The sequence below is a fragment of the Melanostigma gelatinosum genome (assembly GCF_949748355.1).
Source record: "Melanostigma gelatinosum genome assembly, chromosome: 2".
Classification (NCBI taxonomy): domain Eukaryota; kingdom Metazoa; phylum Chordata; class Actinopteri; order Perciformes; family Zoarcidae; genus Melanostigma; species Melanostigma gelatinosum.
In genome coordinates, this window is record NC_136635.1 from 24409067 (window position 1) to 24422469 (window position 13403).

General features: G+C 42.8%; 1 protein-coding gene across 1 annotated transcript; it reads right to left on the reverse strand.

Moving 5' to 3' along the window:
- Positions 1-2151: 2151 nt before the first annotated feature.
- Positions 2152-13222, reverse strand: ube2q1 (ubiquitin-conjugating enzyme E2Q family member 1). Its single transcript, XM_079289560.1, has 13 exons — positions 12557-13222; positions 12056-12160; positions 10731-10853; positions 10348-10401; positions 9829-9969; positions 9631-9715; positions 9395-9455; positions 9216-9306; positions 9031-9089; positions 8839-8887; positions 8612-8707; positions 6363-6429; positions 2152-5467 (listed from the first exon to the last, which is right to left on the reverse strand). The coding sequence occupies exons 1-13, from the start codon at positions 12713-12715 to the stop codon at positions 5436-5438; spliced, it is 1122 nt and encodes a 373-aa protein (XP_079145686.1). The 5' UTR covers positions 12716-13222; the 3' UTR covers positions 2152-5435.
- Positions 13223-13403: the final 181 nt, after the last annotated feature.

Here is a 13403-nt window from a genome sequence, read left to right on the forward strand (position 1 = left end):
GTAAACCAGTTTTTGGGCGATTTATTAAGAAGCGACGCTACTGTAAACATCAGTACCGCGTGGTCTCCGGCCTTCTTTCTCCGTGGGGAAGATTCAAGCCTCCACAGCTAAGCTAAGCTAAGTGGCTGCATAATAGATATGCGAGTGGCAACAGTGTTGCCCGAACAATTTCTTCAAAATGGCCACAAAATTAGTTGGACGGACAGGAATCTGTGTGAATGAAATCCATATTGTATGCAGCAAATTAAAAGCGACTGTCAGTGATGTATTAGCTCATTTGTCCGTAGTACGGCATGTGACCTCATTGGTCGGTGGAGAGGGACGAAGCAAGGCAAAACGGGATAAAATCCTTGCAGCTTCTCTCTCAGTCTGAATCTGGGTTTACTTTTGAGTATGTTTGCTTTGCGGTGGAAAAGCAGTGCGAGTCAGGCTCTGATGGATGCAGCCGTTAAGCCACAGGCTATCAATCAACTCCAGCTGATTCTGAATGCGGCCCCACCATGTGCTGCGCTGTGGCCCAGGGTGAAGGAAGAGAAGTCAGCTATTTCTTGCTTTCTCAGCTTGGGCACCGGCAAGTTAATCACAGAGATGCACAGCCTCCTTCCTCGGGGGGGGGGGGGGGAGCCGGAGCCTTGGCGGCCTCCTTACAGTGTTTGTCGAAGGCGAGCGACAGGCTGGACAAACAGATTGGCTGAAGCTGGATAATGAGGCGTGCTCCTCTCCAGCCAACAGGCCAGCCAGCCAGCCAAACCAACACCACAACAAAAATAAAAAAAGTGCCACAATAATAGGCAATTAGCCTTTCGTTGGAGAACTGCAGAGATCCACTCATCTCTATCCTTTCCCCCTCTTAACTTTACTACAGTCTGCCCCTTTGGTTTGAAATATGTTCCTGATTTCTTCAAAAACTACACTCCGATTCTTGGTTTTGAGCGATTTCTAAAATCCATAACCATCGACCACAGACTCAATAGGTCACCCTGTTATCTATTACGGCCCTCCTTCTCATAAGAACTGATGGAGGTTGATTCAGATATTTATCACAACCCTGACATCTATGAGAGCGGCCAACCCACCACGACAATATCGGACTCAAACACACTCATGCAGAATATGAGCTGTCCGTATCCGACTGTGCCCCATCGATAGCTGTCTGCTCACTGAAACAAAATGACCTTTATTCATTCAACCTTGAAAGAAATGAGCCACAGAGCTGGTAAGAGCAGTAATGAGTGTAATAACGGTGCGCCAAGTGCTGACGGATGTTATGAGCTAAGTTCTTGACTGTTGCCAGAGTGCTCCGATACCATCTAGTGGTGATTCTTAGTGCGCGCGCACACGCACACACACACACACAGCAAGAGAGAGAGAAAGTGGAAAGCCAAAATAACAATGAGTAAGTGGGGAGAAATGAAAAAAGGAAATCTATTATCGTATACAATCTGTTCATCCCGCCCACCACCTGTTCCAGCCTCTTCCTTCTAAATCAATGCACCACCAACACAAACTGATTCAGAATCAGATCTTTTGCCTTTCTTGGCAAACTGCACTCGTCGTTACCGTTGTCAGATGTTCGAAGTAGATACCACGTGGTGTATACTATAAAGTGGCCATTTTCTGTATTTCCTGTGAATATATTATGTTGATGGAGCCATGCTACCGCATAAAGGGACACAAACCACATCTGCTTTGCTGTGTACTCATTAAAGTGAATTGAATTAAATCGTCACACCTGAGTTGCAATGTTTTGGTTGTAAATACTAGTGGCTAGTATACTTTGAGCAGCAGAGGCCTTTAAACACACACACGAGCTACAGTAACGTATGTCAGAGGTAAACCAGAGGTTCCTGGGGCAATGAGGGAGGAGGGTGGTTGTCCCTCTGGATGTTGACGGCAGCTCTGGAGAAAAACAGACACCCGAATCTTTTGGCAAAGACCACCATCTACTGGAAAATACAAGAAACGCATAAAGCCAGGATCCAAGTGGAACCTGCAGCTCAGTTAAAGTGCTCTGGGAATGCACTGTAGGTTGGTGGGTGATGTAATGCATGTATGAGGTGCATTTCACTGTAACCAGAGATGTGGTTTGACCTCTTTTTTTGAGTTTTATTGCCAAAACAAGTTAGCTAATCAATGCTTTTATTTGTTGCTATTTGTTGGCGATACATTTTCATTGAAATGGCATGGAGATTGTGGATGGATGACTCTTCCAGGAAACAAATAAGTTTTACATTTTCCTACCGATAAACACTTCATCAGAACAGAATAAAGTGATATTTCATAAAATTCTTTATTTATAAACTTGATGCAAGTTTACAAATTACTTTACATGGTCAAAATCACCCTTGCAATGGAAAAAATGAAACCAAACCAAAGCATGCTAACAGTGCATAACTTTATAACCCGGCCACTGCAGTTATTAATGAAGCAAGGTAACGAAACCAGGATCAGGCCGAGTCAGACCTCAGACCAATATGTCGCTCGCCAAAGCGGAGAAGGTTTTTTTGTTTTTGTTAGTCACACAACAGGAGTTGGTGTGAGAGAAGCTGGTTTTTTTTTTTGTTGGTGCACAACAGTCTTGAGTACACCATTATTCCAAATGTCAGGGTAAAGATGTGGGTTTACTATTGTTCTGATGGCACACACATCTGAACTGCTACTTTTGTTGGGAATCCAAGCAGGTAGGATGTCTTGTTAAGTCCATGCGTCTCTCATAGAATCTGACCTGGTTAAATAAGCGGCACGCAGGGAAGAACTACCCTGTGCACTGATGTAGGGAACCACAAGTAAACAATGAACAACCGATACATCTAGTCTTTTTATCACCCTACCCGACCACTCTTTTGTCTTCAGTAGCTTGGTGTAAAACACCCATTGATATATTGACATGCAAAATACAGCAATATCAAAGAGACGGGGTAGATGTGTTCTGAACCCCTCATCAAGTGCAGGTTCATCCGAGGGTGGGAGCAAAACTCCTGCTCCACATCAGATTCCCAAAAAAAATTTTTTTTTTTTTTTTTTTAAACCTCACAATTATTCAGAATTTGACAGCAAACCATACTGCGGTGCCTTTTGGGAAAAGTCTCATTAAAATGGCCCGAAACAAAAAAAGAAAAGAAGATTGACTCGTTCAATCTTGCACTTCATGTCGATATTCTGAAGCAATCCTTAGCAAAGTCGAGTGTGCGGTATGTATTCCTGAGTTTGCTTCTCCAGAGAATGCAGGGGTGGGCTCGACATGGTGACCAGAATGAAGTGATTCGTACATTACCAATGGCATCACAACAGCTAACAACCATGCCAATGATTCCGCCATGTCGGGGCTTTTGCTTGAGGCGAAAGAAGAAAGGAGGGCAACACTTGCGTTGGACATCCTGCAAGTCGAAACAAATGCCAGACGTGTGCTGAATATGAACAGGCTGTATGATTTTTTTGTTTTTACCCATCTGTACCGTTTTTTTTTGAAAATATTGGCGTTGTGACTGAGGTCAGCATCGCTGAGGAAATCCTAAATCAACCAAAACAAAAAAAATAACGAGGAATGACTGTATGAATTAGCATAACTAAGCTTTCTATGCTGGTTTTCAGGACAATATACTTAAAACAATGCAAGTAACCACACAATAGAACACCCACAACAAACGTGTAACTGCATTAATTGGAATGCTCCACACAGTTTTCTGCATATTATTCACATTACATCAAAGACCCAGCACGCCGAGGGGTACAGCAGCGCTGGGAGTGGTTATGAATAGTAACCAGAGAGGTGGTAACGGGAAGAGCCGGGTCCCTCCTGTGGCAAATCGGAACAACTATTTATCAAACCTACACAAATAGTCTGGAAACGGACCAGACTCCAGTCGATCTCCCCAGGTGTGAAGCCAGAAGGTATAAGGTCGAGACTATTGCTGTGAATTTGAAACTCGGGCTGCATTTTAAAACCAGCCGTGAGGTCAAGGAAAAGTCAGAAGGTAAAAAAAGGTCACTTTTTTTTTTTCTCCCCTCCAGACCGTTACAACTGCAGGATTGGCAAAGTGCTCAGGATGTGAATGAGCTACAAGAACTAAGCAGGCGACTACGCTGATAAGACTCATTTTCCTCAGTACAACAAAACTCCCAAAAGCTGTCTCCTCACTGCATAGCCTTACTGAGGTTCATCCGGTTTGCGTGAAACGATACGAGTAGCCAACCCTCTGGAATGCCAGAAACAGCTGCGTCTAAGAGATGCTGTCACAAAAGGGGGGGGGATGGTGCTGTCGATGTTGCCAATAACATGAGGATTACAAATCAATAAAAAAACAAACCGCAGTAGTCATTAAGCTTACATAAGATCACGGTGTACTTTTGTTTCCTTCTGCAAGAGTATCCATGAAGCAACGTCTTCTTATTCTAAATGGGTCTTGAGAAGTTGCAGTGCCCCTGCTGTTAATAGTCAAGGGTGTATGTAGTAATACGGTCTTTGCCCAGTCAAAGACCCAGACAAGGTTACATTATAAACAATTAAATCCTTTTGCAGAAATACAAATTTACATGTTTACACGTGAAGTTAAAATCAACTACATTACAGTGTGATCCAAACCGAAACACGCCGCCTGGTCGTGTTTCATGGGTTGCCAACACGCCAAACCTCTCCTGCGGGGAGTTGTCCAGTTGCTGGTTGTGATGATGATGATGGATGATGATGACAGTGTTCTCCAACTTTGGAGCTCAGCAAGTTCTTCATTGTGTGCTGTCCCACCCAGGCTGCAAAAGTCTCGTTATCTTCCTCCCCCGCCTCAGGGCTTCAAGCTTTTAAAAGAAAAGAGGTTTGAAAGCAAGCTCGCCCCGGAAGCATGTTATTCCAGAGGAGGGATCTTGGCATTGCAAAGATAATACATGAGCACAATATTACAGAGGACGTCCATGGAGCGAAAGGACAGTGGTTCTTCCACCACCAGCATTTAAATGTCGCCTCCCAGCCACCACTGCGTCACATCAGGGATCCAGTCTGTGGCCAGAGAGGCAGTGTCATGCTGCACCGTTCAGCCCACAGCACAGCGGGGAACCGTGGCATGCTCAACGGCAAAACCAGAAAAAGGGCGAGTGCGCGATTATTTAGTCCGTCGTGTTGCTGGAGTATGGGATGAATGTCGCAATGGAGAAATTAAGATTGTATCAGACAACAGATGTACAGAGATAAATATTGAGGAGAGGACACTATTGCGAGGAGCTGATGAGCTTGGATGTGGATTTCAGGTGTGTGTGTGTGTGTGTGTGTGTGTGTGTGTGTGTGTGTGTGCTAGTGTCTGGGTGGGCACTGAATGAGGAATTTGGTTTGGATTTCAAACTCTCATGTAAGAGAGCCAAATGGTTCACAGGATTAAGAAATAATAATAATATGGGACGCGAGGAAAAAAATAAATCGAAGACATGTGGAAAGGCAGGAGTCTGTTTTAGCCGTCTTCCTTCGGGGGTGTGTACCAGCCTGAGGGGGAAAAACAACAAAGAATGACGATACAGATGACAAATAAACTATTTACAGTCACCGGCTCTCCATCACCAGTAGTATCAGGGTGACGTGCAGAGGCTTTTTGCATGTGCATCATATTCTGCCTCATTAGCATGTACCTGCATGCTAATGGTTGGTCCAAGACCCAACACACTGGGTAGAAAGTGTTCAGTGGTTAAGCCCAGGGCACATGTGGTAAAAACATTACGCCAGAAGCTCTCAATTTGATTAATCCACTAGAATTATGTATCGCTCAATGTAGCCGGACAGAGTAAATGCATTTACATGTCACTGCTGGTTTTTAAATGCAGCCTGCTGGTTTTCACAGAGCAGAAGGACAACACACTGCATCAATGGTGATCTTTGAGCCACAGACCTACCAGCGCTGTGGGTCTAGTATTTGAATGTTGATTCTTCTCTTGTTGACTCAATTCTATATTCAACTGCATATTAATTGGATTTGAATGTGTATATCATTACTGCAAACAGCAGAATATCCGTTATAATGATCAGAGTCACAAAGCGTTCAGTTCATATGCAGCTAGTCAATGAAACAATGTTAGAACATCATCATTGGACCTGAACATGACATTTTCAATGACATTGGTAAACAGCAAGTTATATCATTAATTTGAATAGTTAACACCATTATTTTAGGGCATTTGTCATCTTCCATAATGTGTGTAACCTATGTAGTACTACTACTTTCCTAACTACTTCACAAATAGAGTGTAATAATGTGGACTCCATGCATGTTGTCCATGTTTTGTAATTACACAACAGTACAAGCAATACTCTCCCTCAGCTGTGATGCATTGCAGGTGTTTGGTTTCAGTGAACGAGGTCAGTAACCGGAGACACAAACACTCACCGTTCTTTTCATGGATCTGAACCAGGGATTTGTAGGACTGCTGTGCTCGGGCAAGATTGTACTGGTTCTGTAGTAAAAGATGAAAATGAAATAATCCTTAGAGTGTGCACTGGGTTTATGACGAACAGAATATTACAGATCAGGAAACAGCCGTAATAAAAAATAAATGAAAAGCTTATCGAGCTGTATCCAAATTCAAGAGCAAAACCCCAGTGTATGGTGCAGGATAACACACACACACACACACACACACACACATAAGACCTGGCTCTGCACAGAATCGACCCTTTGCTAAGTCCCGCCTCTCAAATACAGACTGGCCAATCATATGGTAGCATCAGCTAGTTCTGACCAGGGTCCGACAACTATTGGGCCCGTTCTATAGACAGCAACAGGGCCCAATCATGCAATTGTTGGAGATTTTCTTCAATTTCCGGCAGGTTTTCTGTGAGCTAGTCGTGGTTATACGTTGCGTAATACTTGTTACCTGGAGCTTCTATCTTCATCTCTTTAACCCGTTTATACTGCAGAGTTAGTTTGACATTTCCTTTTTTTAAGTTTCTCCAAAAAATAGATAATCTCCATGCAGGGAGTGCATAATGTTAATGAGCTTATCTAAGGGTCAATTACACAAGACTTTGTACACACACATGATAGAACACACCTGGGGTAGGTTTCACAAAGACGGGCTGTGACTATGGCTTGGATCAAAGCAATAGTCTAAAGTCATCCTTTGCACACGAGTTCTAGTTCCCGACTAATTTACCATGAACGAGGCAGACTGCTCAAACCGCTCTGCTCCCTTTGCTCCAGAAAAAAAAAATGTTGTGGAAGAATTCAACAGTTTCCAGGGCAATTTACAGGGAAAAGAGTGTCACCATAAGAAAATAAAAATTAAAAATTAAATAAAATCTCGACACAATGCAGAGATGTAGCCGAGCTGAGATGCTGTAGCAGGGCTCAACTCTTCCGTCAGGCTGAGGATAGTTTCCTTAGGCAAACGAAACTCGCCTCACTGGTATATGTTTTTATATCCAACGCGTTACGTTGTCCTTCTCACTTGCATCTGAAAGCTTATATTTTAAATCAATACAGCCGGCTCCATAGGCCACACAATACCTGGTGTCTCACTTGCGCTAAACAGCTTACTGAAGCGTGTTGTTAATGCTTGAAGTCTATTTTCTTCCATTTTATGCAAGCAGGCTTTGAGCCCTGCCAAAACGTGGGGAAGCTACACTCAATACACTGCGTGAACATCTCCGGTGTGTACGTGGACACAAGAGGATGACTGAAGCTGCTCTGTGTACCAGCTGCTTTCACTGTGTAGAGTAGACAATATGTAAGACTCTGGCAATTCTATAGTGACCCTATAGTGCCTCTACAGCGTTTAAAGAAGCTCCTGTCCCCCTTTTCATATGGTAGCAGATGAAGTGCTGGTTGAAACAGTTGAACATAACATATGCTGATTTGGCAATAACACTGACGGCAAACACCGGTTTATCCCAAGTTACTGCGTACAGCTGAAAGTGGTACGCAGGGTTAAGATCAACACTAAACCCTCAAAACAGAGTTTTCACTTCAAAAACACAACTCCTGTTAGCTTAAAAACATCAGTGCTCCGATTCTATGGTTGACAAAAACACAGATTGCCCTCTGATAAAAAATATAGCTTCACATGTTCATTATAATGCTAAAGTTATGCATTAACAGCCTAAATTATTATTATTTATTTTTTGTATAACTGGAATCTGCCAAGAAAATTGCATTGTAAATTGTAAATCTTCTCACTTGTCAGCTCATCAAAGTAACTCTTACATTGACACGTTGCAGCAATTTAAATGTGAAGAACAAAACTTGCATGTTTGACTGATGAACTGAATCTTGGTTGCTCATATCCCTGCATTTAAATAGTTAGATTGAGAAAAGATGAAAGCCAAACACAAAAGTGAGAAACAACAACGAATTTGCATCCATGAGCTTCTGAGACATGAAATACTGAAGTACGAAACGTATCAAACTCTGGGAGAAGCCGGTAGCCAGATTAAGTTTCATTAACAGAACACGACGCGGCACATAAAGATAAAGCATATCGACAGCTTTGTCTGCATAAACAGGAGATGTTCACGCTGCGTAACAGACCCCGGGTTAACAGCAGGGAACCGGGCCTCAGCCCCCATCATTCATTATGTGAGCTCAACATTATCACAGGACGTCACCGAACTTAATAAGAAACGTGCTTCTTCACTTACTTTATTGGCTCCAAACTGCACTCTGGCTTTTCCTTTGACTAAAGTGGCATTGATCTGCATGATGACAGACTCAATGGAATAGGCACTGCTCCAACCCTGCAATCGCAAAACCCAACGTCAAGAAAAGTGGTTTGGAAAAAATGTAAAAACAGACGCAAATATATTGAATATTACGTCATGCAAATTCACATTATTTTACTTCTTTAAAAAGAAAACACTTGACTTACCTGTTTGGTGAGGAGTTCCATGCACAGGGCACCTCCTCCAAGAACGTAACTAGGCAAACACAGAACAACAATATCAGAACAACATACTTAAGTCCTCTTCCAAGAGGAAAAGACTTCGCCGCGTCAACTGAGAAAATTGTCGATGGGGAAGAAAAAAAACGGTGGAAAAGTGCACCCGCTAAATGAACTCACCCTCCAGACAGCACAGGCGAAACCACTCGGACGAAAGGTGGATCAAAGGGGAAATTATCCTGTAAAGCAGGGCCAGCAAAAACACTCAGTTTACAGACTACAAAGACTCCAAAATGGTGGGTGTATGTATGTAATATATATATATATATATATATAATTTTAAATGGAGAGTGAAATTTACTCACTTTATATGAGAAGTTTAGTAAAATGTAATCCATTCCTTCCTTTTCCTTTAGGACCTGTAAATCGCTGTGCAAGGGGCTATCTGGATCCACCCTGTTGGTCAATAAATGATGACATCAGTCTGAGTTTATGCTGACGTGGAGATAAATAATGCGTGACACAAGATCCCGCGGTTACTTACGTCCTTAGTTTGACGTGCCATTCGTACAGGCTGTCGTTGACAAGCTCGACCGAATAGATGCCTACAAAAGAAATTGTACAAGAGTTTAGTAAAAACTACAATGATTTAATCTCCCTTTTCATTTGCAGTGAGGCAAAGCATGACATGTATTTGAACACGTACTTCCATTCTCATACCACTGTCAGTTCATTCTGAGGCAATTGTTTAAAGAGCAGACCATTGTGCCGAGTGCATACCTGTCTTGTAACTCTGAGACCTGTAGATCTCTCGGAGCTCCTTCATCAGGCGGTCGGAGGCCTGCACGGAGCCAGACACAGCGCCCTGCCAAATTCAAAACATTTGTTCCATAGTTAAGATATATTTCAAAAAGCTGTTATCAAGGACAAGGGTCTCGGCACCCTACAATATATGTACTTTACTGAATAAAGACTTACATTCAAGTGGTCCTGCCTCTGGTTCTTTCGGATTTTCTCCAGGATGGCTAAATTCTCCTTCTCGATGCCATCGTCCTCGGATTTTTTCCCATCCACAGGCTCCTCCTCTTTCATTTCATAGTGGTCCAGATCCTCTATGTCCTGTTGTATAATATTTTACATTTAGGCAGTTTAAATACTTTCTGGCTCTCCAACAAAACATGCATCATGAAAAAAGTCCAGGACTCAAAGCCAGAAGATGTGCTTAAAACGTCCTTGTTCACTAGAACACATTAACGAAGCCAACATTGACATTAGCTTGTGAACAACCAGGGTGACTCGATCATAATCACACCAGACCGAAAGACAACAATCATGTGTATGTATCGGTGGAGGATAAGGACGTACATACCATTCAAAAACATGGTCATCTTTATTAAACAGTGTGCTTTGCTGACAGCCTAAACGTTCCTCTTTCAAGTTATGGAAGACAAAGAGATTACAAGTGTTTCATTACCGAGCATCTAGACGATAACTTACCTCTCCCATCTCTTCCTCCTCCTCTTCTTCAGATGTGACCTCCTCTGTCCCATGCTACACACACACAAACACACACACGGCATTGAGTCAAGCTGAATGAAGTCATCTGAAGGAGCCTCATGAGCTGACCTCATGAAGACCAGCTTCTGCTGACCATCACCGCAGGAGGAGCCTATTGAGCAGCTTCGAGAGCAACTTCACACAAATCACCAAGGCCCTCTGCAATGTAGGCGGCCATTTCAGAACTGAGCAAAAGTTGTTTGGATGTGCACATTTAAAAACATCCTCATTTAAATGAGCATGTCTTATTCCTTAAAAGTGATCAAATACTGGCCATGTCCTGGCTGTGCCACGATATGCCATGCAGAGGTATTTAGCCTTGCCTTGCGGTCTTGTCCCACAGGACCTGCTGGCAGGGGCTGGTCCAGCATCTCCACATCTGGATGTTGGGGAAGGTTGTACAGCCGACAGAGATCACAAATGAGTTTCTTCAACTGCTGCAAAAGCTAGAAAATACAAAAGCACAAACAGGAGGGGATGAAGAGTTAGACATACAGCTACACAGCAATGCCACGTGGCAGACATGTGACTGCAGGCGTGAACAAATAGCTGATTATCAAGTTAATCCTAAAATGTATAAAGCCCATCATCAGAAATTAAAATCTGCTTTACAAGCTATACAGCACATCATACATAAGGACAATGTTTAAGTGTAGCAATAAAGTTAGGTCCAATTACTCTCACTACTCTCACATGACTTCAAAGTAAGGATTTACACATAATAACACTGACACAGTTTGTACTCGTACACAAAAAAAACAGGCGACATAGTCATTAAGGTGCCATCAGCTACTGGTATCTGCCTTTGCAAATTTGGTGCAATTCAAATGTAGGGTGCTGCTAAAACATCTGTGCAACAGTTTGAAACTAGATTGATCTTATCTATCCACAGGAAGGATTTTCCCTTACCCAACACACAACATTAACAATGACTTATATATTATTGTAGACTAAATTATGGTGCAAACCCAAACAAAATTCTGTCATAAGAAAACCTGACAGCACTTCTATAAAAAGCATATTTTGTGTCCTACAGAGCACCATGAATAAGTAGGCTAACTAAGCTCAGGATGTCACCACACATGTAGGATTACATAAGAATCTGCGTGTCACAGCGATATGTTCAGTTTAAAAGTTGTCCCAATGATCTAATGTCAGTAATTTCGTGTGCTTAAAATCTGTTAGACACATTCAACTCATTCCCCAAGTACAAAGTCACTCACACACACACACACACACACATGTATGCAGCAGATGCAGGCTGTTTGTTTGTATTTGAGAGCCCATAAGAAATTTGACATATGCTCTAAGTTGTGAGCATCTTGTAAATACATCACTAAAATGAGGAAATCCCCCAATCTGCATCAGCGAACACTCTCTTTAACTCGATCAGTGAGCAGGAAATATTGCAATAATGATGCAAACAAATGTTAAAGGAAAAGTACTTTATGAAATGTAATCTAGAACACAAATATAAAAGCCAGTACTATATGAATTTAGTGATTAGTTGAACTAATCACAGTCCACCCCCCCCCCCCCCCTAAAATTGTCAGCAGCAGCTTCCTCACGAAGTGGGCATGATTCGTCAAATTCTCCTCTGTGACACATAGTGGGGGCGAAAAAACAAAAATGAGTTCGGATAACTAACCAGGGTGCTGCCTTTTCTCACATCTTCCAACCTCTCCAAAACTTGCGCCAAGCTCGGGTCATCAGAGTCCACAAACCATATTGGCGGCGTAGACGGATAAGATTCCTAAAGACAGTGGAATACAGCAAAAAAAAAAACCGGGACCGTCACATCAAAACATTTGACCTAAATTCACCTGCGTGTCGCAGGACTAAACATAGAATCAGTAAATAGCGTAACATTTGATTTAGCGACATTAGCATTCAGAGTGCAGCGTTAGCCAACAGCTACGGTTGTTTATTATACGTCGTATTTTTAGACCAACAAACCCCTCTATCGAGACTGCGTAGTTCCCACTGACACTTGTGAAACTACGGAAAACCTGTGCGACATAGCATCAGATTGTTCAGCCGCTGGGGTAGCCTGCTACCTGACGAGCAAGTTAACCAGCTAACTTTAGCTCGCTAACGACCAACAAGGGAAGTGTATAAATCCCGGCATTTGCGTTCTTCTCCCCCTTACCGTTATATTACAGTGGATAATTAACAGCTTTTCCCCAGTTACATTAAACTGGCAGCTCAGTTCGTCAGGCTTCCAGTCAATGATCCTAAAGCGTTCGTGGTTTGGATCAAAAATGGACTCCAAAAACTTCAGTTCGGCCTTCAGCCCCGACACCGACATCTTCCACGCATCTCCGGCCGGGCCGCTGGGGAGTGGGAGAAGTCGGGACTTAGCTTTTAGCTAACGTTAGCTAAAGCCACAACGCAGATTTCTTGACAAAATTGGTTAAAATGTGGCAAAGAAATGTCAGACTGCCCCCAGTATATGTAGCTGGACACCCAGTACCAGCTATCACAAGTGTCCGGACAAATTTAAGCGATTTGCTGATTAAGTTGCTAACGGTAGCTAGCCTTCAGTTGGCATTTGATAACAGCGCTGCGCTTGACAAGATGCTAGCGAGCGAGTTAGCAAGCTAGTCCGTTGTTGTTGTCTTTCCGTCTATTGTTGTTGTCTGCCTATGATAACATACGGTTCAAGGTATTCGCGGCGTCCCGTGACCAGCTCTTCACAGTATCCCCGGACAGTTACTTATTATTAATTTAACCGGGGTTCGATCATACTATCTCCACGATCTGAGTTTAAATCCTGCTGTACGGATAGTGTTTTTCATCCCGGTGTGCAACTGTAGCTGGCCTCTTGTGGGGTTTAAAGATGGCGTTCTGCAACCTCCCCGTTCCCGCAGAATCCCAGCATACAGCGCGTCCTCTGTATATTTGAGGGTAAGAAAATAAAGGAAAGTTTACAACAGTGGATGATTTAGTCAGTCATTAAAGCAGGACAGTGGCTTCAATGTGATTTTTTTTTTTTG